The sequence below is a fragment of the Danio aesculapii genome, chromosome 19 (assembly GCF_903798145.1).
Source record: "Danio aesculapii chromosome 19, fDanAes4.1, whole genome shotgun sequence".
NCBI classification, from domain to species: domain Eukaryota; kingdom Metazoa; phylum Chordata; class Actinopteri; order Cypriniformes; family Danionidae; genus Danio; species Danio aesculapii.
In genome coordinates, this window is record NC_079453.1 from 44400125 (window position 1) to 44425976 (window position 25852).

General features: G+C 34.8%; 1 protein-coding gene across 1 annotated transcript in view; it reads left to right on the forward strand.

Moving 5' to 3' along the window:
* LOC130247010 (potassium voltage-gated channel subfamily KQT member 4) overlaps positions 1 to 25852 on the forward strand; it is a 125836-nt gene that overhangs the window by 83789 nt on the left and 16195 nt on the right. The window contains exons 5-11 of the mRNA XM_056480188.1: positions 1127 to 1252; positions 5099 to 5209; positions 5298 to 5393; positions 6974 to 7062; positions 10427 to 10549; positions 21126 to 21352; positions 24316 to 24415. Of these exons, the coding sequence (XP_056336163.1) occupies positions 1127 to 1252; positions 5099 to 5209; positions 5298 to 5393; positions 6974 to 7062; positions 10427 to 10549; positions 21126 to 21352; positions 24316 to 24415 (872 nt within the window). The remainder of the gene's footprint in view (positions 1 to 1126; positions 1253 to 5098; positions 5210 to 5297; positions 5394 to 6973; positions 7063 to 10426; positions 10550 to 21125; positions 21353 to 24315; positions 24416 to 25852) is intronic.

Consider the following 25852-nt stretch of genomic DNA (forward strand, 5'->3'; position numbering starts at 1 on the left):
TTTTTTACATCCTACAAAATGGTCTATAGTGCATGTCTTTCTACTGTGTGTGAAACCGGAGCACCCGGCAACACGGGGAGAACATGCAAACTCCACACAGAAATGCCAACGTACCCAGCCAGGACTCGAACCAGCGACCTCCTTGATGTGAGGCAACAGTGCAAACCACCGAGTCACCATGTCACCCTACATAAATTTCAACTCCCAAAAAATTATTTTGAGATCCAAGCTCACATTTTTTCCCTGCTGAAAAATCCAGCTTAAATCAGCCTAGGCTGGTTGGCTGGTTTTAGCTGGTCGACCAGCCTGGTTTTAGAGGGGTTTTGGTCATTTCCAGGCTGGTTTCCACCATTTCCAGCCTGGTCTTAGCTGGTCAGGCTGGGTGATGACAAGCTAAAACCAGCTTGACCAGCCTGGCCAGGCTGGGAGCCCAGCCAAAACCAGCTATGTCCAGCTTAAGCCAGGCTGGTCAGGTTTTAGCTGGATTTAGCTTGTCATTTTCCAGCCTGACCAGCTAAGACCAAGCTGGAAATGGCTGGAAACCAGCCTGGAAATGGCCAAAAGCCCTCTAAAACCAGGCTGGTCAACCAGCTAAAACCAGCCAACCAGCCTAGGCTGGTTTAAGCTGGATTTTTCAGCAGGGTTATCCACTTTTTTACATGATATGTACAGTGTAAGTGTAAACTTCACCAATGATGCAAACTTGAACAGATCTGATTTCCACATATAGTTAAAAATGTTTGGTAACACTTTATTTTGATGGTCCATTTAAGTATTAGTAGACTGTCTGCTTAATATCTGTTGATATGCTCCTTCAATAGACATTTAACTGACTATAAGAAACTTAGCAAGTACATGCCAGTTTACACTAACCCCAACCCTAAACCCAACCTAAAATCGATTTATAATCTAATGAGAATAAGTTAGCATGTAGATGCAATGTAACTAAATTCAACAAACGGACCATCAAAATAAAGTGTGACCAAATGATTAATACTCATACACAGGCTATGAATATACCTGGTTGACTATTGATCCTCCAAATATGCACTTTCAATATCACACCACTCTTTTCTCATAGCTTTCTATTGCTCACAGTTGTTGTTTTGTGTGAACGATGTTTCAGGAGCTGATCACGGCCTGGTACATCGGCTTCCTGGTGCTGATCTTTGCCTCTTTCCTGGTGTATCTGGCAGAGAAGGAGGATAACCAGGAGTTTTCCACCTATGCAGACTCCCTCTGGTGGGGGACGGTGAGCACTGCGTGCCGCTTCACTAATTACAGCAGTCTCTCGGCTGACAGATTGTTCTTTCTCCTCGTTCTCTGCTCAGAATAGCTTTGTAAGAACTGATGGTGCAGCGATTTAGTTTGATTTCTGCTGCGATTATAATTCTGCCTCCATCTGAATGGGTGCTGAATAATGTCTTGAGTTAAAAACAGTCAGGCCCGTTTCAGACTTCATGTCTATGTGTAGACTTAACTTTATGATTTTGACCGCAGTGTGATAGCGTGCATTTTTTTAGTAAAGCTACTTTTGGTTATACATAGATTATTGTGAAAAGCGCTATACAATTAAGCTTGAATTAAACTTAGTTTGGCTTTTTTGGTTGTATTTTTATTTCTTTTTACATTTGATAACACTTTACAATAAGGTCTCATTTATTTAAATTATTTTATCTTTTAGATGATTCAGATCTCAAAACATGCTCTTTGTAAAGGATCATCTTAAAATGTAAAAGGCATCTAAAGTTGTATATGCACCTAACTTAACTTGTGTACATTTATTAAATTATTTTTGTGGAAACATTTCGTTTTTATTTTAATATTTCAGTTTAGTTCAATATTTATTTATTTATACAAATATTTAATTAAATATTTTAATCATATTTTTATTATTCATTTGAATCAATTCTCGATTTTAATCTAATGTAATAATGTTTGATTATTTTAATCAGATTTGGGTTTTTATGTTTTCTGCAGACCTTAAAAACCTTGTTTTAATTTTTATTAATATTATTTTTTTATGTAAACACATACCTTTTCAAATTCATTCGTTCATTTTCTTTTCGACTTAGTACCTTTATTAATCCGGGGTCGCCACAGCGGAATGAACCGCCAACTTATCCAGCATATGTTTTACACAGCAGATGTCCTTCCAGCTGCAACCCATCACCAGGAAACACCATACAAACTCATACACTACGGACAATTTAGCTTACCCAAACCACCTATACCACTATAGTAGTTTATACACCTATATTAGTTTAGTTTAGTTTAGTTTAGTTTAGTTTAGTTTAGTTTAGTTTAGTTTAGTTTAGTTTAGTTTAGTTTAGTTTAGGTGATGATTATGACTTTATTTATTAATTTTACTTTTATTCTATAAATCTTTTAAAGGCAAAAATTGCACCAAAACTGTGCTGTAAATACAAAACCTAGTATTTATTTTGTCAATTTTTCTTTTATTTTGGAGTCATGAACTAATAATGTAGTTTTAGCTTTTCCCTATTTTATTTTATTTTATTTTATTTTAGTTTAGTTTAGTTTAGTTTAGTTTAGTTTAGTTTAGTTTAGTTTTTTATTTGGTTGAAAATAATTTTATTTATTTATTTATACCCCGTTAACTGTCACTGTCCCACCAATGGCCATTGCATCTTTAAAACCATTATATCCTATACTTAACCTGAGTTTAAAGCTTTCCAACAATACATAGTTTGTCCGAATAAGTGTGTAATTTGCACAGCATTGTTTTGCTGGAATTATTATTAAAAGTATAAAGTATACAAGGACTTGTTCAATTCAATTATTAATTCAGCTTTATTTGTATAGCGCTTTTACAGTGTAGATTGTGTCAAATTAGCTTCACATAGAAGATCATAGTGAATTGAAACAGTGTCAGTTCAGTTTTCAGTGTTTAAGTTCAGTGTGGTTTATTATTCACTGCTGTGAGTCCAAACACTGAAGAGCAAATCCATCTATGCTCAGCTCTACAAGTCCCGAACAATGCAAGCCAGTGGTGGCAGCGGCGAGGAACAAATTTCACCAATTTGCGAAAATGAAGAATTAAAAACCTCGAGAGAAACCAGGCTCAGTCGGGCACGACCATTTCTCCTATGGCCAAATGCCTTGCGCAGAGCTGCAGTCTAGGCACCGGAGGCTGAAGAACGCTGGACGTCAGCGAAGACTCGTCTATCCCAGGAGTCTCACACGAATCAGACTCATGCTGTCCACTCCTCCGTGACAACCACAGTAGCTGCTCAGGATACGGCCTGGTCCGGGATTGCGGAAACCTTGGGATCATCTCTTCACAGGTCTTGGATCGCATCAGTGGAACCGCATAGTCTCTGGGGGCCTCTGGAAATAGAGAATAAAGAGAATAATTAGCATAGCTGCTGTTCATAGTGTATATAAATGAGATGCAAAAAACCTGCATGGGGCACACTCATGCATCATACCGCTATGTGATGCATTGAGTGTATGCTTTACTAAAAAGACGAGACAAGAGGAGCCAGCCAGGAAAGATATGGGACGGAGAGGAAAAAGTTTGACCGTCTTCGCCGAGAGCCAAAGAAGTATCCTTTTTTGATGAGAAGGCTTTTAAATGAGAAGGATCGACCTCCTTTACTTGACTTTGCTATTCTTGGTACCACCAGAAGCCCTGAGTTTTGAGATCTTTAAAGAGTGGGTTGGATTGTAGCAAGACAGAAGGTTGGTTAAATAAACAGGTGCAAGATTATTTAAAGCTTTATAGGTAAGAAGCAATATTTTAAAATCAATACGAAACTTAACAGGCAGCCAGTGTAAGGAGGATAAAATTGGGGTGATATGATCATATTTTCTAGACCTGGTAGGTACTCCACTCTGGTAAGACCTGGTAAGGCAGCTGCATTTTGTACTAGCTGAAGTTTGTTAATAGAGGATGCTGGGCAGCCAACGAACAGAGCATTACAGTAATCCAGCCTAGAAGTCATAAAAGCATGGACTAGCTTTTCTGCATCTTATATGGTTAGCAAATTTCATAACTTCATAGCTCAGACAGGCAGTTTTTGTGACATGGGAGATATGATTTTCAAAAGTTAAATTGCTGTCTAATATAACACCCAGGTCTTTTAAAGTAGAGTACACTTGTGGCCTTTGTTATGAAAATCCAATAAACACTTAAAATCATTTAAACTTTAGTTAGTACCCGGTGGCCTAGTGGTCATTGTTGATATAGCAGCTCACAATTCTCATTTTGTGTGATATTAGTCTCAAATCTGTAACATCTTTAGACATCAGGCTTATATTTATATATATTATAGGGTGGACCAAATTTAAAATTTAGATATACTGTATATATATATATATATATATATATATATATATATATATATATATATATATATATATATATATATATATATATATATATATATATATATATATATGAAGAGTTAAGATGCAAAACTGAAAATCTGAAATTTTCCTCTAAAATTAGTATTTTTATCAGGCTTCTGTGTGTGTGTATAATAATATCACTTTTATGGCAAAGAATAAGTCCTTTTCCTGGTATTTATATCTCAACATAAACAAAGGAGGCTGAGAAAGTGTAAACTTTCAATGGAAATTTCAGACGGAACTTGCAGGTTTTGCATCTGAACTCTTATAAATATTATATATATATATATATATATATATATATATATATATATATATATATATATATATATATATATATTATTTTATTTGTATTTTTTTTTCATTATTTATTATATATTTTTTTGCTGTTCTTTTTAAATACAATATATTTAACTTTTTAAACTAAAAATAACTTCTTGCATAGTTTTTTTTGCAAAGAACTCAAAAATGGGATTTGGGACAGTTAACAAGTTAAACCTTTTAGTCAAAAAGTGCACCAAGTCTTTAACTAAGCCTTTCCTACCTGCTGTAAAGCTACTATTCTTAATTCATTTTGGTGTTACTTTAGTCATTTTATTTATTCATTTTAGTTTTAAACTGTAAACCTTTTAGTCAAAAAGTGCAGATTTTAATCAACCTTTTCCTAAGCTGTGCTTTAAATAAAAGCGTGTTTTGTGATCTGCTGAATTTGGTTTTCTCCCAGATAACCCTGACTACGATCGGCTACGGTGACAAGACTCCACACACCTGGCAAGGTCGTCTTTTAGCAGCTTGTTTTGCCCTTCTGGGAGTTTCTTTCTTTGCCCTGCCCGCTGTAAGTACTGCTGTCGATTTCAAGGGCCGTTGACATTTCCGTTTCCACTGATCCCAAACCAGCTAATGGCCCTCTGTCCTCCTGTAAGGGCATCCTGGGGTCAGGCTTTGCTCTGAAAGTGCAGGAGCAGCATCGACAGAAACACTTCGAGAAGAGGAGAACTCCTGCTGCAAACCTTATTCAGGTGAACACACACACACACCTGCCCCAACAACACAAACATCACTCTGCTTCTGTGTGTGTTGTGTAGGGCTGGGTGTCGATCTTCATATGTCACGATTCTGATTCACTAACCGTTGATTTGATTTGATTCACTAGCACTTGATTTGATTCGATAGTTCTAGATTTGATTCACTAGCTCTCAATTTGATTTAATTCTTGATTTGATTTGATTTGATTCTCTAATGCTGGATTTGATTTGATTCACTAGCTCTCGATTTTACTTAATTCTTGATTTGATATGGTTTGCTAGTGCTTGATTTGATTTAATTTATTACCTCTCGATTTGATTTTATTCACTAGCTCTTGATTTGAATTTCATTCACTAGTGATTGATTTGATTTGATTCACTAGCTTTTGATTTGAGTCACTAGCTCTTGATTTGATTTGATTCTCGATTTGATTTGATTCATGAGCTCTTAATTTGGTTGGATAGCGCTTGATTTCATTCTCAATTTGAATTAATTCATGAGCTCTTAATTTGACTTGATAGCTCTTGATTTGATAGCTCCTGATTCGATTTGATTCACAAGCACTTGATTTGATTTTCTAGCTCTCGATTTCATTTAATTCTCGATTTGATTTGATTTAATTTGCTAGTGCTTGATTTTATTTAATTCACCAGCTCTCGATTTGATTTAATTTGATTCCATAGCTCTTGATTTGGTTTAATTCTCGATTTAATTTGATTTGATTCACTAGCTCTTGATTTTATTTTATTCACTAGCTCTTGATTTGATTCACTAGCTCTTGATTTGATTGGATTCACTAGTTCTTGATTTGATTTGATTTTTGATTTTATTTGATTCACTAGTGCTTGACTTAATTTGTTGATTTGATTTAATTCACTAGCACTTGATTTAATTTGATTCACTAGATGTAAATTTGATATGATTCATTAGCTCTTGTTTTGATTTTGTTCACCAGCTCTCAATTTGATATGACTCACTAGTTCTCGATCTGATATGATTCAATAGCTCTCGATTTGATTCGCTAGCATCTGATTTGGTTCAATTGATTCAATTGCTCTTAATTTGATTTGATTTACTAGCGCTTGGTTTGATTTACTAGCACTTGATTTGATTCACTAGCACTTTATTTGATTCACTAGCTCTTGATTTGATTAACTAGCTCTTGGTTGGATTCACTAGCGCTTGATTTGATTTGATTCACTAGCTCTTAATTTGATTTGATTTACTAGCGCTTGATTTGATTCACCAGTAGTTGATTTGATTCATAAGCGCTTGATTTGGTTCACCATTGGTTGATTTGATTTACTAGCGCTTGGTTTGATTCACTAGCTTTTGATGTGAATGAATTAAAACTAGTAATGCTTTATAAACCCCTTAGCATACAGAATATAGAAAAAGAATCAATATCAAATCAACCATTTAAAAATATATATGGTTGCCCAGCCCTTGTGTTGTGTACATGTGTGTGTGTGTGTGTGTGTGTGTGTGTGTGTGTGTGTGTGTGTGTGTGTGTGTGTGTGTGTGTGTGTGTGTCATCTTGTGTGTTGCTGTATGGTGTTGTTTTTTTTCCCAGGCTGCATGGCGTCTCTACTCGACAGATGCTCAGCACTCGTATCTCACAGCCACCTGGTATTTCTATGACAGTATGCTGCCGTCCTTCAGGTAAGTATGACCTGTACCCTAGCTTCTGTGCCGTGCAAGTAACTTCAACTCAAGGCCTTGTGTGTAACTGATACCACCGACAGGTTTTCAGGTCATGATTTCATAAAGAAGGGCTTCAAATATTCCCAAACCCTTCAGCGTTAGTCAATAAATCTTCAATCACATTATAGGTATAACACTTTACAATAAGGTTACATTAGTTAATGTTAGTTCATGCATTTACTAACATCAACAAACAAGGAAAAATACGTTTATTATAGTATTTGTTAATGAAAATACCAACATAGGCTCATTCTGAAAATGTAGCCCTATATACATTTCTGGAGATCGCGAATTATGTAGTCAGAGGTACATATGACTGCGTTTCGTCTTTAAAGCGAACACTATGGGGCGCTATGATGCCGTTCCTTTTCATGCTTACCAGCTGACCAATTACCTCCATATAGAGGCTGTCCCACTGTAACCAAGTTTGTTTAGTGGCTCGCCACGTATGTCAGCAGACTTGAGATGCAGAGAGGAGTTGACTGCTACGACGAGAAAAACAAAAGCCAAAAAAATAAAATAAACAAGTAAATAACAGGGTGAGGATGTGGTAAAATCTGAAAACATAGTAAAAGTCAAGCTGCCGCTAGGGCTTTTCGTTTTCTGGATTGCTTTCGGGAAAAAATAATCGGTTGGGTTTAGGGAAGGAGGAGGGTGGGTCGGTCAGTCAGTCAGTCAGTCAGTCAACAGCGGCCTCTGGTGGATTTATGCAAGAAAAGAAGGCATGACTGACACTCCCGAAAGAAATTTGAGATCTCATAAAGCATACACAGTGGCCTCTGGTGGATTCGCGAAAACAAAAACTACAGAAAAACGTAGGTCCTGGGACACATTTGGCGTTCTTCAGAAATGTATATAGGGGTACGTTTTCAGAATGAGCCTGGATTGAAAAATACATTCACTGTTCGTGTTAACTCACGGTGCATCAACTGATGTTAACAAGCATGAATTAGGATGTTAATAACCCATTAGTACATGTTGAACTATGACTGAAAAGCCATGTTATTCATTCTTAGGTCATGTTAGTAAATACGTTAACTAGCATAACTAATGAAATCTTATTGTAAAGTGTGACCGCACTATGAATCTCTTGGCCTTAATTAGAGAAAGGTGCTTTGACCCAGAAATCATGATTTAATTCATAATTATTTGTGTTGTTATATGCTTTATTCATCTGCAACATTCATTTATGCTTGAAGTGATTTGCATAAGATTTCTGTTAATGTGGGATGAAAATGGGGAGAAATAGAAATTGCAAACTTTATTTTTCTAGCACTTGATTAATTAATGATTAATTAATTCTTGTGAAATCGTGTGTGAATTTTTATTAGTTAATACACATTTATTTGAATAAAATTAATGAAATTAATACAATTTAAATCCTTTAATTACTAGTCTGGTATAGTTTGAATTTTGGACAATTATTTGCATAAAATATTATTTAGGTATGGTGGCTCAGTGGTTAGCATCACAGCAAGAAGGTCGCTAGTTCGAGTTCCAGCTGGGCCAGTTCACATTTCTGTGTGGAGTTTGCATGTTCTCCCCGTGTTGGTGTGGGTTTCCTCTAGGTGCTCTGGTTTCCCCCACAGTTCAAAGACATGCTCTATAGGTGAATTAAATAAACTAAGTTGGCTGTAGTGTATGTGTGCATGTGTGAATGAGTGTGTATGGGTGTTTCCCAGTACTGGGTTGCAGCTGAAAGGGCATGCGCTGCTTAAAACATATGGTGGATAAGTTGGCGGTTCATTCCACTGTGGTGACCCCTGATGAATAAAGGGACTAAGCCAAAGGAAAATGATTGAATGAATTATTTCTACAAATTTGTAGATATAACACTAATAAAAGTCCTTCAATACATTCTAAATAGTATGAAGATCATGTGCAGATATTCTAAAATCTGACAAACTAAAATCACCTTTTTTGTAGTTTCAGAAATTATAATATTTAATAATTTTTATTAAGTTTCATAGTATTTCCAAACAGTCTATTATGCCATGTTTTTAATTATTGATAATATTTAACATTTCTATTTTGGCCTCAGTAATATTCATCCCACATGCATTTTTTGTTTGATTTGACTAATTATTGTTCATTTAAAATGACAGGGAAGTGTGTGATTCAGGACACAAATAACTGTAAATTTAATTTATTCTTATGTAATAACTGAATTATCCCTGTCTTTTTAAAGTGTCTTGATTATCATTTTATCATTTCATTTTTAGGTTTTTGTAGGGGTGTAATGGCACACAAAATCAATATCAAAAGTACCAAACATTATTATTTATTTTAGATGCAACATCTAACCCTCAAATTGAAAAATGCATGAAAAAAAGCTAAAACTTCATGACAAAAATTGTTTCTCCATTTGGTTGTTGAAATATAAGCCAGTTTAGCCAGTGACTCTCATAATTTGTTTTCATTACAGTATTCATTTAATTTTACTGAATGACTTTTATGAGATAAATGAAGTTGTACATGAACTAAGTTGTTTTTACTGACATTTTTCCTCAACTGAAACCTAAGATATTTAGGATGTTTGGTGCTATAACTAGTGGTAAAGATGAAGTAATTATGTGCACACTGCCATTTTAACTGCATTCATTGTTTGTATTTCCTGATGAAATTGACAGAACTACAAATAAAGTAATAAAACACAAAGATTCTTGCAGCAACAATTAAAAATACATAGAGAAAAAAATAAATCTTGGGCTTCAGCTTATCAAAATAAATACACAATGCTCAGCATAATTGAGTAAACCCCATTTTGAAAATGAATATTTTTATCCATTTCTCAGTGAATATAGGTCACATATGTTGCTGCTTTGAACAAATAGATTTTTTTAAACGTCTAAATGTATTAAAATAATATTTTAGCCACCGAACATCTTTAGAAATAGAGGAATATTTTTTGTTTCCCTTGATTTTCCCTCATTTAAATTTTTTTATTTAATATATTTCCATAACATATAAATTTGAGCTACTAATTATTGAGCTGTTATCATAGGCTATTTAACTAGATTAACTTCAGATTTGGCTTCAGTACTGACTAAACTACACACAAATATAATATAGTAAAGCGTCCTATAGAAACTATGAATGTAACTGAGAGATTTGTGAGGGGTGTACTTATACATGCTGAGCACTGTATATAAAACTACAAGTTTCAGATGAGGTTGCGCACATGCAGCGATTAAACACTCATACATACTAAACCAAACGTGTGTGCAGTTACACCCCTAGTTTTTGATTAGTTTAGTTTCTTTTTGTTTTGTTTTGTTCCTTTATCATGTTTTATTATTTTTATGTCTTGCTTGTGGGTCAGAGAACTGACATTACTGTTCAGTCACCTCCAACGGCAGCGTAGCACCAAGAAGGTTCTGCACAACTCCTACCACACCCTGCTGTCGGGGCTCCGGCCGTACAGCTCCCCCTACCTGGGGGACAGGTACGCCACTGAAACATATAACTCTAGTTACAGTATCCAGCATTATCTAAACTGTTTAGAGGAGCTCCACACACACCTGACACGCCAGTGAGCTGCCGCTAAATCAACTGCAGGAGTTTGACTGTTTGTGTTTTCCACCTTTCTGTGTTTTTGCTTGTCTTGTGTTTTTGTGCTGATACTAATACTGAACATCTATACTGGATCATTGAAAGATGGGTCAGATATGAGATCTGATCTTTTATTTATGGTGGACCATTTAGAATTTTGAGGCTAAAATAGACTTTTTTGAATTGTTTATTAGAAATTATTAAGAATGATTTTATTATTAGACATTTTTAAAATTAGGAATTTTTATATATTTTTTATGTTATTATATTTTAATATTATTTATTATTTAATTTAATTTCATTACATTACATTACACTACATTTTATTTTATTTTATTTTATTATATATATTATTTTTTATTATATTATATATTATATTATATTATATTATATTATATTATATTATATTATATTATATTATATTACAATACATTTCATTACATTATATTATATTATATTATATTATATTATATTATATTATATTATATTATATTATATTATATTATATTATATTAAATTATATTATATTATATTTTATTTTATTTTATTTTATTTTATTTTATTTTATTTTATTATTATTTTTTATTATATTATATTATATTATATTATATTATATTATATTTTATTTTTTTTTTATTATATTATATTTAAATTTTTTATTATATTATATTATATTATATTATATTATATTATATTTTGTTTTATTTAATTTTTTTATTATATTATAATATATTATATTGTGTTATATTATATTATATTATATTTTGTTTTATTTAATTTTTTTATTATATTATATTATATTATATTATATTATATTATATTATATTATATTATATTATATTATATTGTGTTATATTATATTTTATTTTATATTATTTTATTTTATTTAATTTTTTTATTATATTGTATTATATTTTATTTTATTTTATTTTATTTTATTTTATTATATTGTATTTTATTATATTATATTATATTTTATTTTATTTTATTATACTATATTTTATTACATTATTTTATATTACATTATTTTATATTATATTTTTTCAAAATATGATTATTAATTCAAAATATATAATTGCATTTTCAATATATTCACACTAATTGACCAGCTATTGGCATGTGTTGCAAAATGTTACTTTTTTAGTCCCTGCTGTTGAGGCAGGCCAAGAGATCTCATATCTGATGCTTTTCTTTGGTGCAGTAGCCTTAGTGTGTGTACACTATATGTGTATGTGTGTGTTCGTGTTAATGTTTGTACACAATTGTGTGCAAGCATTATCTCTTTACCCGTTGACCTCTCAGTGTCTCACACTTCACCTTCATCCCCCTTCATTCAACTTGTCCATTCTCCTCCTCTCCTCCTCCTCTCTCCGCATCCCTCCATCCATTCACGTTTGCAGGAGGACTGACGCTCAGTGCAGGTTTGTGGTCAGTGGTTTTTGAGACCAATGGCAAGTGTCAATGGGCCGTGCTGTGTGTTTACAGTTTGAGGTGCTTCTTGTTTTGGAGTGATCATGAGGATGATGATGATAAAATGAATCAGGTTTAAGATGCGCTGATGGTTCGGCTGCATTCAGATGCATTGAAATCCAATCGATTTCCTTTAGCGATCTCCTCACATGCCAGTGTCCGCATGCCACCCCATTCCTGCCTGTGTTTCACTCTACTTTGTCCTAAATTAACTTTCATCCTTTAAGCTGCACTTGTTGTATCCCGTTTAACTGATCCTGGGCCAGTTTTTCTTTTAACACAAAAAAAGAGCTGAAAGGCTGCAAGTGCTGATCCTGAAAGCTGTGTGTGTGTATGTGTGTGAGTGTGTGTGCGCTCACTGACCCTTTCTCCAGATACAGATATACTAAGTTACACTTTGTTTTTAAGTGCACATTATTGCCTGTTAGGAGTAGAGAGTCACTCAAAAAGGAACACAAAGGTACAGATGAACAGCTTTATTAACTATAGATGTGAATTAGAGCCGGTTCATTAGATTTTTTTTTAGCTGATGTATGATAAATGCATTGACAGCCAATCAGAATCTTCAATACTGCAGCATGTACTTATATACGTATTGAATGCTATTGTGTGTTGACGTCAATACTGTAGTTATTGTTAGAATTATCAGGATTTTTGTAAATGTGTAAAATAAAAGTACTATATACAGTATTTATCCAGTTTTCCAACTTCTTGTCAGATTTAATGTTTTAAGATAAGTCATCATATAATTTGAAGTCATTGAGGGAATGTTTAGATTTTTGATATTTTTCCAATTTTAGATCCACTGCCAGTCTTAATTGACTTCCATTGTATGTTGCAGAGCAGCTAGAACATTCTTCAAAACATCTCCTTTTGTGTTCTACAGTGGAAAGTCAGTCAAATTAGATTTGAATTTGAAATTTTGGATCAAATATTATTTTAAAATTGAAGTTCTGCGTTATAGGGGCTGTATGTAGAATTTAGAAACTCTTCTTATTAGGCTGTTAAGTGAACGGCACACTAAACGAACAATAGACTGATTCAATGACCACCACACGTACTCACAGCGATGTTATTTTTGTATTACAATTAAATAGATGGAAACAATCTTGCCACCACATATTGATAACTAATATAAATATGACATCCTTTTCATTTTCACAGTAAAAACCAAGTTCATCTCATAAAAATCAGTCTACAACCAAAAAATTAGAGGGGGTCTAAGGCCTTCAGGTTTTATTAAGAACTTTACACATTGGCAATGTAAAAGTGATTAATACACAAAGAAATATGACATGCAGTCTCTTTTATTCATAACAGGTTGCTTATAAGAGCTTAATTTTACTGTATGGAACTTTAAATTATAAGCTTGCACTCTAAAAACAAGTGTAACACACGTGTCCTGGCACCTCCAACTAACCCTCACGACCCCTCACGAATCCCTCCCTTTGCCTTGTGTGTCTCTTCAGTCAGCTCATTTCTAAAAAGAGGGGTTTCTTCCGGATTCATACTGGCAGTAAGCAGAGGTATCCATGTGTGATGTGCCTGTGCACACTGGGCACGAAGCCTGAAACTCTCTGAGCTTTACTGATCCAGTGCAGCTCCACATAGCAGAGGCGGAATGGTAAACTAAAGTGATGCTTTGGTACACATCTCAATTACTCTTCAATATATTTTTAGTACAAAATAGAGGAAAACTTTACTTAATTTTAGTCTTTGTTTATTAACCAGCTATTAAGCATCTGTGATTATATAAATTAAATAATACAAAATATTTAGGATAAAAAGATACATCTTTACTAATACTGTAACTTATAACAAAACTATGAGTGTTGTTAATTGCATATTATTTTAAAAATAAAGGCTACAATAGCTAACAGAGGCCTAATTATTAAATTCAATTGGCATATATTTGTAGTAGTGCTTGGCAAAGGTTAATCACATCCAAAATAAAAGTTTGTTTTGACATAATATGTGTGTGTGTGTGTGTGTGTGTGTGTGTGTGTGTGTGTGTGTGTGTGTGTGTGTGTGTGTGTGTGTGTGTGTGTGTGTTATATATATATTTATTATGTATATGCAATACACAAAAATGCATAGACAAAAACTATACAAAACAATTGTGTTACATAGATATTTAAAATTATATATCATATATTTTACATCTAATTATAAATAAACATTTTCACAAATATATGCATGCATGTGTGCATTTCCATAGATGTAATAAATATACACAGCACACACATTAAATTATGCCAAAACAAAATTTTATTTTGAATGTGATTAGTCGCAATTGGTATCTTAATTTTTAGGTCAAAACTCCAAAAACTGCATATAAGGCAGTTTTTATATAATTTAGAGGTTATCAGACAGATGCCTAAAAATAAGCATTTATTGTCTGATACATATATATATATATATACATACATATACAGAGAGAGAGAGAGAGAGAGAGAGAGAGAGAGAGAGAGACATACACACATACACAAGATAAGCTTTCCATTGATGTATGGTTTGTTATGATAGGACAATATTTGGTCAAGATATTACTAGGAAATCTGGAATCTTAAGGTTGCAAAAAAATCTAAATACTGATAAAATTTTTATTTGTCCAAATTAAGTTTGTAGTGATGCATATTACTAAACCAATTTAAAAAAAATTAACCAAAATATCATTTTGACTCCATTGATTTGAATTTTTGGCTATTCCCACAATTTTATTTGTATTTTATTTTTATTTGTGCGATATTAAACTGGTTTTTATTTAAACCATTCCTCAAGTAATCTTGACATTAAAGAGTCAATTGTGAAGATAAAAGTAAAATTTTGATGAATAAAATCCACATGCGGTGGTGGAAATTTGCACAAACTGTCCACTATATACAGTTAAAGGCAAAATTGTTGCAAAATTTTTATTAAAATTATTATTAATAATTTAATAAATTTAAATTATATATATATATATATATATATATATATATATATATATATATATATATATATATATATATATATTTTTTTTTTTTTTTTTTTTTTTTTTTTTTTTTTTTTCAAATATTTCCAAATAATGTTTACCAGAGCAAGGAAATTGTCACGGTATTTCCTATAATAACTTTTCTTCTGGAGAAAGTCTTATTTGTTTTATTTTGGCTAGAATAAAAGCAGTTTTAATGTTTTTTTTTTTATTTAAGGCCAATATTATTTGCCCCCTCAAGCAATTTTCTTTGATCGTCTACACAACAAACCATCAATATATAATAACTTGCCTAATTACACTAGATAGCCTAGGGAAGCCTTTAAATGTCACTTTAAGCTGAATAGAAGTATCTTGAAAAAATCTAGTCAAATATAATGTACTGTCATCATGGCAAAGATAAAACAAATCAGTTTTTAGAAACGAGTTATTAAAACTATTATGTTTAGAAATGTGTTGAAACAATCTTCTCTCCGTTAAACAGAAATTGGTGAAAAAAGCGAGGCTAATAATTCAGGAAGGCTAATAATTCTGACTTCAGCTGTATATAAATGAATGTGTACCAATACACCCTTAATTGATAGTCATCATATCTAGATTAAGGATATTGTTCATTAACTGTGAAGGCTGCACTAGCTCAATAACAGCTCAGCGATCTGCTCTTTAATCTGCGAGAGGCTGATCAGAGAACAGAGATGTGCATCTCTTCTGAATGTACACAGATGAGGCCTGCATGTGCTCACTGGGCAAACATAAACCATGCGCTCGTCTGTATAATCAATCACCTTTCTCCATGGTTTATGACCGTTTTACTTGACGGTTGTTCTCGAGAAGCTAAATCACGAATGGCATGTAGCATTTGAATGCAGGAATATCAAGAAATTTTGGCGTCAGAGATGTTAAATATTTTGAAAGGAAAGACGTGCATGTGAGAATCATGTTTAGAGTCATCTTTATATGTTTCAGTGTGTTTAGGCATGTGTCAGCATGTTAAAAGTCATCTGGTGCACATTTGTGAGTTGCTCTGTGATAAATAAATGATATGCATGAGGTTTGTGACCTCGACGTGCATGACATGAAACAATATTGTGGAGATTAGTATTGCAATTAGCACTGCAGAGATCATTTTTACGGCATGTCGTCATTTTAAATAAAGTTATGGATTTAGCATCATTACAATGTTTTTCCTAAAAAAATACCTACATGAGCATGCTTGTGCGTAGCTCAGTTGAGTCTGTTGCTGCTCTTTTTGATGGCATGCTACAGGTTAATACACGATCACACCATATTCAGCTTAAAGAAATAGTTCACCCATAAATGTTTAATTCCCTGTTAATTTACTCACCCACAGGTCATCCAAGATGTAAGTGACTTTTTTTTCTTCAGTAAAAGATTAAAGAAGATCTTGGTCCTTAGTGATTCTTATGGCAGTGAATGGTGACAGGTATTTAGATTAAAAATATTTACATAGTCTAAATCATTAGCCATGGCTCCTGATGACACACTGAGGTCTTGTGAACCAAAACGATCGTGCAAGAAGTTAAACATTATTTACAATATTCAAAATCGAACAAAAAGTGCTTAAGGGATTGCTTAAATAATGTGTTGGTGCTCGGGGGGTAAGGGATTCATCAGAATGAACAACAAAAATCGGTCCAAGACACTTGGAAAATGTGGAAAAAATATTAAAAAGCCTTTTTTGATTTGGCTATTTCTTAAAACTGCGCCTAGGCGTTTGGGCAAACACTTGTCTTTATCAGGGTCACTGTAACACGAGGAGTGACAGAGACAACTGAGGTTTAGGATCCACGTGCAGGTTTATTCCAAGTCAGGGAGGCAATGGTCAACACAGGTGCAAACAGATGTATAAAGGCAGTCCAGAATCGTGGTCAAAGGTATCAGGCGAGAGGTCAGAAGGCAGGCAGCAGACAAGGAGAAAAGTAAACCAGGCAAAGATCAAAACACAGAGAAACAAGACTAGGGGAAACGCGTTGTAATGTCACTTTACAGATAACAAGACTCGGCAAGGGAAGTGAGTGTGTGTGCTGCTTAAGTAGTGTGTGTAATCAGTCTGACAATTCTCAGGTGGTGCAAGTGTAATCAGTAGAGACTTGGAGCAGGTGTGAGTGTGTGTGGCATGACTGAATATGTAGTCCATTTACAAGCAGATTTGTAGTCCTTATGTGCAAACCAGCGATCTTGGGAGTTATGATCGCTGGTGACCGTGACAGTCACAGTGTCACTGGCCATGTCAATAAAGGCTTTTAAATATTGTTTCCACATTTTCAGAGTGTCTTGGACTAGAGCTGCATGATTCTGGTTAAAATGAGAATCACAATTTTTTTTGCTTAAAATAAAGATCATGATTTTCTCACGATTCTGTAGATGTAAAATGAAGGTTAATATGAGTAGGCTATTATTATTGTGATTTCTCAAACATATGGTAAAACAATAATTATATTAGGCCTCTGTGTAGGTCTACTGTTGGTTAAAATGCTCAATTTTATATAAACTTGGAATGGTGGACTTGAATAGACTTTAAATATGTCCTGTTTGTTAATTCACAGTAAAGTGATGACATCATAATACAACTATTCATAATTCTGAAGTTGAATTATTATGTTTGAGACATCTGCTTGTTATTTGTGATTGACAACATTATTAGACCATTTTTAAGCTGGTTAAATGAAACATTTCTCATTAGATTCCCTCTTGCATTATATAGGCTAGAGCAGTTGTATTGACACAGTAAATATTTATTTAAAATAAATATTTAAGCGCTTGTCATAATCATAACTCTAAAATGTGATCATTGAAATGATGCACGCCGGTTTCACTTCCACTGCAGAGTGCAGCTCATAGCTGCCGTCACTTTTAGGAAAAAAACAGACACATGCTAATCATACTTCCCGCGCGGCTCTCAAACGATCGCTCTGTGCAACAAACTGTATGTTATTTACAACTTTATTATCTGTTATTCACAGCCTATGCAGGTTCTGTTCACTAAAGTAGACATCAATGGCGGATACGCGCATGTCCTCTCGGTAGTAAACAAACAGAATTAAGACAGAATTTACATATTTGGGTGAATTATACCTGGAAAATACAGTATGTGATACTTTTAACGCCATTTGTTATTGTCCATGTTGCTCATGGCTCTCCATATTGACAAGTGAAGACTTGTCCGTCCGCCTTTTGAAAAAATAATTGGCTGAATCGTAGAAAAGCTGAATTAAGTTCTACTAGGGTCGAATCGAGATCGCCCTCTTTTTTCCGATTAATCGTGCAGCACTACCTTGGACTGACTTTTGTTGATTATTTACAATATGATTAGCTTTTCTCCATATCCTGGTCAAACAGATCTCGGCGCATGTGTAGTCTGATTGTACACTCAAAAAATATTTTGGTTTTTGTTCAAACTTCTTATTTAAAATGAGCTCAAAACACAGTTCTTGAGATTGTTTTGGTACAACTTCATTGATTTATGTTCAATCCACTTGCATTTGTTACGTTAATTTAATCGATTTGTAAAGATTTGTAATAAATTGTGTGGAATTCTGCATTTTTATCGTATAGTTGAGTTGCTGTAATGTCATATGTGAGACATATGTGCTGGTGACACAATCACCAATATTTATCAGCCAACAGAGTTCAAGCATACTTTTTTCATCATCAAAAGTGATCAGACTTCAGTCACACATGCGCCCCGAGATCTGGTTGACCAGGATTAAAGCTAATAATATTGTAAATAATGTTTAATTTCTTACATAACCCGATGGTTTAGTTTCACAAGACCTCAGTGTTTCATCAGGAGCCATGGCTATTGATTTGGACTCATTTGTATGTGTTTGTTTTTAATTTAAAAATCCTGTCACCATTCACTGCCATTATAAGAATCACCAAGGAGCTGATTCAGCTCAAAACCTTCCTTAATGTTCCACTGAAAAAAAGTCCCCTACATCTAAGATGAGCTGTGAGTAAACTAACAGGGATTTTTCATTTTTGAGTAAGTTATCTTTTTAGGACATTAAGCCTTATATCTACTAATGCAGGGGTCACCAAACTTGTTCCTGGAGGGCCGATTTCCTGCAGATTTTAGCTCCAACCCTAATCAAACACACCTGAACAAGCTAATCAAGGTCTTATTAGGTGTACTTGAAACACTCGGGCAGGTGTTTTGAGGCAAGTTGGAGCTAAACCCTGGAGAGACACCGGCCCTGCAGGACCGAGATTGGTGACCCCTGTACTAATGCTTTATTTAAATATTAATTCAACTGACTAAATGTGCTCATACTAGATCGTTTAATTCAAAATGATCAAAATATGTTTTTTTTTTGTCTTGAAATTAGGTTTGAAATAAAAATAACTTCAAAATCTAAATAACTTTATTTAATTTTTTTGTTTTAAAGATGTTTGGTTGTTTTACTGATGAAAAAAAATAAGACAATAGAGCACAACAGTTGAACAGTTATGTTACTCTCAGAAATATAAACTCCGTTCATTTTCTCCTCAGGAAAATTGATGTGTTTTTTATTTAAATTTTGTTACAAAAACTCAGTGAACAGTACAGAATATTATATTATATAAGATTTAATGTTCCCATCCCAACATTTATTTAACAGAAAAATCATTTAAAATAAGTGAAAAAACAGAATTGAAAAAATAATAACTAAATAAGGTTTAATTCACCAGTGTTTTTATGTATTTAACATTACATTGGATTTCAAATTACAGTCATCATTTCATAGCATTCCAGTTTGTTTATCTGTTTACAAATTGCCTGAAAGGGGAACACAGTTTTTTTAAAAGCTTCTGCTTTACATTGTTAATTTTTCATAAGCAATATTATCAGACATCTCTATTGGAAAATGTATTTTTAAAAAGTAACTTTCAAAGACAGGAAAAATGAATGGAAAATAATAATACACTCTATAATAAATATTTTAAAAAGTTTTTTTCTGCAGTGTTTCATTTGAATTTTCGACAGTATTTTATAAAATATTTTTTTTGTTATATTGTTTTAAATATTAAGATATATTTCTCTAAACCTATGCCATAATATGACTCTTACACAGCATATATCCAACACAGGCTCATTGTGAAACGTACCCCATATGCATTTCTGGACAGCATGAATTATGTAGCCAGAGGTACATATGGCTGCATTTCATCTTTCAAATGAACACTACAGGCGGTAAGATGCCAGCGACGGATTCTGTTTTTTTTTTTTTGCACTACCTGCTGACCACTTACGTCCGTGTGGACGACCTTTCCGCTGTTACCAGTTTGCCTAGTAGCTCACCGCGGATGTCGGCAGACTTGAGATGCAGAGCAGAGTTGACCGCGACAATGAGGTTTGAGTCCGGTGAAGAATGGTTCCAGAAAGCAGGTGAAAACAGAAAAAAATTAAATAAACAGTAAAATAACTGGGTGAAAACGTGGTAGGATCTGAAAACATAGTAAAAATCAGGTGGCTTTTCCTTTTCTGGATTGCTGTTGAAAACACTTGCGGTTGGGTTTAGGGAAGGGGGTGAGCAGGGGTATCGGTCGGTCAGTCAGCCAGTCAGTCGACAGCGGCTCTTGGTGCATTTACTTAACAAGAACAGGTGCGAATGGCACTCGCAAGAGAAATTTTTGATGTGAAAAAGTGTACACAGCAGGCTCTGGTGGATTCGCAAAAACAAAAACTGCAAAAAAAACGTACCTCCTAGGACGTATTTGGCACTCTCCAGTAATGTATACAGGGGTACGTATCCATAATGAGCCTGGGTTGCATATTGTATATCCTTGATTTCTATTTTTCCCTCTTTGTGCTGTCAGTCTATTTTAACCCAACCTCCTGTTGACAAGTGCGTGTTTCTTTACCCTTCTGTTTGTCTCAGCCGATGTGTCCTCTACATATAAGCAAACAGTCTCTGAAAAAAACTATTTTGCATTATAGAGCAAGTGAAATGAACAGCAATGATGAGAAGAATGATTTATTTCCACGTTAGTCACCAAATCATTGCTGTAACTCTCTCTGCAGTGGGAAGATGGGCTTTCGCGACCGCATTAGGATGAATAATTCGCGCTCCTCTCAGGCCATCCGGAGCAAGGCTTCTCCTTTACCTCCAGGTAACGTGCGGTGTTCGCCCAGCACTGAGAACGTCCCCGAAGCCACCAGCCCCGGGAAAGTGCAGAAAAGCTGGAGCTTCAATGACCGGACACGTTTCCGCACGTCTCTGCGCCTCAAACCACGACCTGCTGCAGATAGTGAGTGCATTTCTTCACAATTACTGCGCATAAAGTCCCTTTTCAAAGTTTGTTTGTTATATTTTTTATGCTCATCACGTCTTCATTAATTAACTGTGTGATTTTTTTTTTTTCTCAAATTTTGTTATAGTTTAGAATGACAGTTTTCTGTGTGATATACAGTTGAAGAATTATTAGCCCTCCTGAATTATTATCCCCTCTATTTATATTTTTCCCCAATTTCTTTTTACCGGAAAGAACTTATTTCTAAACATAATAGTTTGAATAACTCATTTCTTTTATCTTTGCCATGATGACAGCACATAATTGTGGAGAGGTGAGCATGATCGAACACGCAATGAGGGGGTAGAGCATGCTTGAAGCCCATCAGACCGGGTCAGAATGCGTCAGACCGGAAACGCGAGCTCGTGCGACAAGTTTTGCAGTTCACTGTGTTGCAAAGTTCAAGCTTGGTGAACTCTGACCTGCGAAATGGCATCACTTGACTGCGTGAGACCAATCGAAAATCAAAACATGACCTCTCTGTACAGAAGTTTAAAATATGGACCAATCGCTCGCTTTGTTAAATGTCGAATTATCTTATAATCCCGCCCCTTTTCTCAGCGCCGTACTACAGAATTTCGCAAGCTCAAACTCTAGTGTGACCGCAACAAAAGAGAAGGAGCAGCCAGGACAAGAGAGAGAGCTCATGCACACACACAGCTACACACAACACAGGCTCATTCTGAAAACGTAGCCCTACAGACGTTTCTGGAGACCGCGAATTACGCAGCCGAAGGTACAGTACATATGGCTGCATTTAAGTTTTTTAAACGAACGCTACGGGGTGGTGTGACGCCGTTTCTTTTCGCGCTTACCAGCTGACCGCTTACCTCCTTATGGATGGCATTCCGGCTGCAACCAATTTGTCCCGTTAGAGTTCCAGAAAGCAGGTAGGACAAAAACAGAATCCAAAAAATAAAACAAAAAAGTAAATAGCAGGGTGAGAATGTGATAAAATCTGAAAACGTGGTGAAAAAATCAGATGAGGGCTTTTCTTTTTCTTGATTGCTTTTGAAACGTGTTGGTTCGGTTTAGGGAAGTGGGTAAGTGGGTGGGTCAATCGATAAAATTGGTTGGGTTTAGGGAAGGGGGAGGGTGGGTCAGTCGATCGTTCGCTCAGTCAGTCAAAAAGTCAGTCGACAGCGGCCTCTGGTGGATTCATGCGAGAACAGCAGACGTGAATGGCACTCGCGAGGGAAACTTGAGATTTCAAATAGCACACACAGCAGCCTCTCGTGGGTTCGCGAAAGCAAAAATTGCAGAAAAATGTGCTGCCAGAACGTATTTTGCGGTCTCCAGAAACGTCTGTCGAGGTACGTTTTCAGAACGAGCTTTGGTTGGCTACACATGTTGTGTCATTATTAAAAATAAAAACTATTACTTACGATATATCGCCGGCCCTGTCTTCTTCTTCACATCCTCCAAACAATTAAAAAATACAGATGATGCATTCATTTGAAATAGAAAGCTTTTACATTATTATCAATGAATCAGTTTAATGCATACTTGCTGAATAAAACTATCAATTTCTTCCACATGGAAACATACACCAAGCTCAGTCTTCTGAACAGTAGTGGATGTTGTGATTATTTATATTACTTTTGGGACAGATTATTTGTATATTTATATGTGTATGTGTGTGTGTGAGAGAGAGAGAGAGAGAGTCCTAATAATATTTGTTGTTGTTTTGATGTTTTGTTAAACAATAAATGAAACGTGTAAATAACAATTCTATATATCTTTTTAAGATATCTTTTTGGCCTTTATTAGATAGGACAGCATTTAGACATGAAGCGAAATTGGAGAGAGAGGGGGGGGGGGGTTGGTAGGGAAATGTCCTCGAGCTGGGATTCAAACTCGGGACGCCATGACATGCTACTGCACCATATGTCGACACGCTAACCACTAGGCTATTGCGCCAACAACAATTCTATAAATCTGAAATTTCTTCTCTGTAGTTTGTCTGTAGTGATGAAATTCTCTGTTTTTTAAATTTACTATAACTATACTATATATTAGCTCTATATTTATAATTATACTAACTGACTAATACTACACAAATTGAGTAAAACATAATACGATCCCTTTTAAACATTAATCCATTAATTTGTTGTTTAAATAAAAAATGTGTGTTATGAATCATTCTTCAGGTCCAAACGTGGTTCCACAGATTTTCATTGCATTATGAGGGTTAATATTAATCTAAAATATGTACTACATTTTAATCGTAAGATGAAAATAGAAAGCTTTTGCATCATTATAAATGCCTTTACTGTCACTCTGAATCAGTTTAATGTGTCCTTGCTGAATATAAGGATTATTGTCTTCCGTATGAAAACATATTACAAACCTCAGTCTTCTGAACAGCAGTGTTTTGAGGTTTTGTTAGAAATAAATGTGTGACAACATGTGTAAATAACATTTCTATAGAATTTCTGCTCTGTAGTTTGAAATTATAATGAAATTCTCCATTTTTTAACTATAAATAACAATACAATTATGATTATGCTAATTGACAAGTACTACACAAATTAAGTAAAATATAATACGAACCCTTTTTCGCATTACTCCATTAATAAAAACTGTTGTTTAAATGGAAAATGTATGTTATGAATGATTCTTCAGGTCCATACTTAGACCCACAGATTTTCAATGCATTATGAGGGCTAATATGAATCTAAAAACTGTATTACATTTGACATCTTCAGGATTTTTTTCATAATTAAAATAGACAGATGATGCATTCATTCGAAATAGAAAGCTTATGCATCATTATAAATGCCTTTACTGTCATTTTGAATCAGTTTAATGCATTCTTGTTGAAAAACCCCATCAATTCCTTCTGTATGAAAACATACACCAGCCTCAGTCTTCTTAACAGTAGTGGATGTTTGTGATTATTATGTCTTGTTCTCTGCCAGTGGAGGGAGTCGGAGAAGAGCACACTGAGGACAAATCTTACTGTGACGTGGCCATGGAGGATGTGATTCCCGCAGTGAAGACCCTGATTCGAGCGGTTCGGTGAGTCCTAAAGTTCCCTCTCAGATAATGGCCCCATGCACGCATCAGTCTGAGCGAACGCTTGGTCTTTTGCAAAAGAAAAGAGACCTCGGTATAGAATCTGCACCGTCAGCCGTGACCTTTTCATAGCGCAGTTATTACATCAGTTGACCATTATGGAGACAAAGAGGGGTTAGAGTCATAGAGGACATGGCAACCTCACTACTTCTTGCTTAAACAAGCAGAAAGTAATACAAGATGTGCTAAAAATATGGTCAAGTTCTTGCTGCGAGTTGTTGAGCGGCTGCTCTCTGATTGGTCGGTTTCTACGAGAGCAGCATGCGTGATCCTTTAAAAAAACTACATTTAAAAGTAAATGTACAAAATGAAAATGTAAATGTGTTCTTTAAAGCAAGTGATTAATTTTGAAGAGGCTGGACGATTTTTACTACTGGACACGGCCTGTGCACTTCTTACTCATTTGATGGCTGTAAATTCCAGAAATGTTTAGTTGTAGTCTTTTTTTGGTACTCTGGTTTTACTGCTGTCGTCTACTTTTGACGACAGTTCACCACAAAATAAAGTTTTTTTTTGTTCTATTAGCATGATATAGTAAAAGTAAAGGTGCTTCAAGTAACCTGTTGAGTACTCAAGGAACTTCAAAATGTATTTTTATTTGCCTCAAAGCTCTTTCTCTCAAAAAGGGGTTCCTTGAGGAACCACTGACAGTCTTTTCAGTACTTGCAGGACCCTTTTGCTGTAACTGGGATCCTACAAGCACTTTTTGTCAATGCTGAGGTTCTGGAGTCACTGTTTCCTTACACTAAGACCTCGAAGCACTTTGAAAGTTATTGGAGGAACTCACATTTCAAAAAAGAGTTACTCTAAAATCTATAAACTTTTATAATGGTTCCGGGTGGATCTCTCTTCTAAAAGCTAGAACTTAAAGGAACCAAGAGATTTTTTTCGTCATAATTAAATAGGACAATTGTGGAGACCAGAAAATGAGATTGATGAACTGCCCCTTTTGAAATGGTGCCTAGAGGTTCTTTAGAGGGTTCCGCCGGCGTGGCAATGTGAAGAACCCCAAAAAGGGCCTCCAGGAACCTTTAATTTTTACAGTGTACTCTCTTGGCCATTTATATTGAAGTTGATATTTAGCCACACCATATTGGTGTTTCATAACATCTTGTTTTATGAGGTGCGTTGTTAGCCACTCAATGCTCAACCCACAACCTGGTGGACCAGGACATACACACATACACTACGGACAATTTAGCTTACCCAATTCACCCATAGCACATGTCTTTGGACTGTGTGGGAAACCGGAGCACCCGGAGGAAACCCACGCCAACACGGGGAGAACATGCAGACTCCACACAGAAATGCCAGGGGCTCGAACCTTCTTGCTGTGAGGTGACAGTGCTTACCAATGAGCCACCGTGTTGCCCATTAGCA